Here is a 2,147-nt window from a genome sequence, read left to right as displayed (position 1 = left end):
TGGGTTTTTTTCTGATGGACAGAAAGGTGTATGTTCTGGATGAAAGACTTTCCACATAGCTTACATTCATAAAATTTCTCTCCTGTGTGTGCTCTCTGGTGGATAGTAAGTTGGAGCTTCTGGCTGAAAATCTTTCTGCAAATACGACATTTGTAAGGTTTCTTTCCTGTGTGTTTTCTGATGGACAGTGAGGTTTGACTTCCAGGTGAAAGTCATTCCACACATGTTACATTCATAAGGTTTCTTTCCTGTGTGTATTATCTGATGGACATTGATGCTTGACTTCCAAGACAAGGACTTTCCACACATGTTACATTAATAAGGTCTCTCTAATGTGTGTGTTTTCTGGTGCACAATAAGGTTTCTTTTATGGGTGAAAGACTTTCAACACAAGTTAAATTCATAAGGTTTTTCTCTAGTATGTGTTCTCTGGTGGCGAGTAAGCATTGATTTCTGGGTGAAAGACTTTCCACACATCTTACATTCATAAGGTTTCTCTCCTGTGTGTGTTCTCTGGTGCAGAGGAAGATATTCCTTGCAGGAGAAAGACTTTCCACAAATGTTACATTCAAAAGGTTTCTCTTTTGTGTGTGTTCTCTGGTGGCGAGTAAGCTTTGATTTCTCAGTGAAAGACTTTCGACACGTTACATTCATAAGGTTTCTCTCTAGTATGTGTTCTCTGGTGGCGAGTAAGCATTGATTTCTGGGTGAAAGACTTTCCACACATCTTACATTCATAAGGTTTCTCTCCTGTGTGTGTTCTCTGGTGCAGAATAAGATATTCCTTGCAGGAGAAAGACATTCCACAAATGTTACATTCAAAAGGTTTCTCTTTTGTGTGTGTTCTCTGGTGGCGAGTAAGCTTTGATTTCTCAGTGAAAGACTTTTGACACATGTTACATTCATAAGGTTTCTCTCTTGTGTGTGTTCTCTGGTGGCGAGTAAGCTTTGATTTCTGGGTGAAAGACTTTCCACACTTGTTACATTCATAAAGTTTCTCTCCTGTGTGTGTTCTCTGGTGGAGAGTAAGATATGCCTTCCAGGAGAAAGACTTTCCACAAATGTTACATTCAAAAGGTTTCTCTTTTGTGTGTATTCTCTGGTGGACAGTAAGGTGTGTCTTCCAGGTGAAAGACTTTCCACACATGTTACATTCATAAGGTTTCTCTCCTGTGTGTGTTCTCTGGTGTCTAGTAAGATATGCCTTGCATATGAAAGATTTTCCACAAATGTTACATTCAAAAGGTTTCTCTTTTGTGTGTGTTCTCTGGTGGACAGTAAGCTTTGATTTCTGGGTGAAAGACTTTTGACACATGTTACATTCATAAGGTTTCTCTCCTGTGTGTGTCCTCTGAGGGACAACTGGGTGTTTCTTCTCAGTGAAAGACTTTTCACACTGTTTTCGTTCGTCAACTACAGAAGACACATGAGGACTATATGCAGCACACATCTTACCAGGTTCACTGAAAACACCCATGCTCTGACAGCCAGTGACCTTTTCTATCCTCATCCCTAAGGAGTTCCCATTATTCTTAATCAGTTCTGACTTCTGTATGGAGCTCAAATGAAAACTTCTTATAAGTCTCACTTTTTCCTCCCCTGGGTTACAATTCATGACTGCTACTTCAGAGAGATATTTATTGTGACGTTCCTGGCAGGTGCTAATCACATCCTCCATTTCTGGGACATCTAAAGTGAATAATAGAAAAATAAACAAAAACATAAATGAGATCCATAAATTCCTTAATGTAAAGATATTTCCTCACATTCTGTTACAATATTTTCAAATATCAAAGCATTGCTTTATGCAGAATATATATATTTCTCTGCAATGTAGTAATTAAGAAAGTAGTACTGACATTTTACAATGGAAAATAATGTTTTTCTGTATTTCAGATTTTTATATTTTTCTTAAGGAAATATTTACTCAAATTATTCATCTCCATACTCTTAATGCTTCCATTCTGAATCTCCCTCTATGCCCAGCACCACAGATAAGAAATTGTCCTGATCCTATTTTCCTCCTACCTGCAAAATACTAGTTTAAAATAAAATGAGATCTCCTTACTATATTTCTTATTGTCTTTTTCTCTCTATGAATGACTTCTCTACTGCTGCGGACCGGGTTCTGTCGGGACGACGGAGGA

General features: G+C 38.0%; 1 protein-coding gene across 1 annotated transcript; it reads right to left on the bottom strand.

Moving 5' to 3' along the window:
* Positions 1–715: 715 nt before the first annotated feature.
* LOC122123314 (zinc finger protein 180-like) lies at positions 716–1,510 on the bottom strand (the record flags this gene model as incomplete). The annotated part of the gene is made up of 1 exon (XM_042697668.1): positions 716–1,510. A coding segment is annotated over exon 1 (795 nt), but the record flags the coding sequence as incomplete, so codon positions are not given.
* Positions 1,511–2,147: the final 637 nt, after the last annotated feature.

Source organism: Dipodomys spectabilis, unplaced genomic scaffold, assembly GCF_019054845.1.
Source record: "Dipodomys spectabilis isolate Male_0828 unplaced genomic scaffold, ASM1905484v1 ptg000227l, whole genome shotgun sequence".
In the NCBI taxonomy this organism is placed as follows: Eukaryota; Metazoa; Chordata; class Mammalia; order Rodentia; family Heteromyidae; genus Dipodomys; species Dipodomys spectabilis.
Note: the sequence above shows the minus strand (reverse complement) of the source record. Positions and strands in the feature narration are given on the sequence as shown.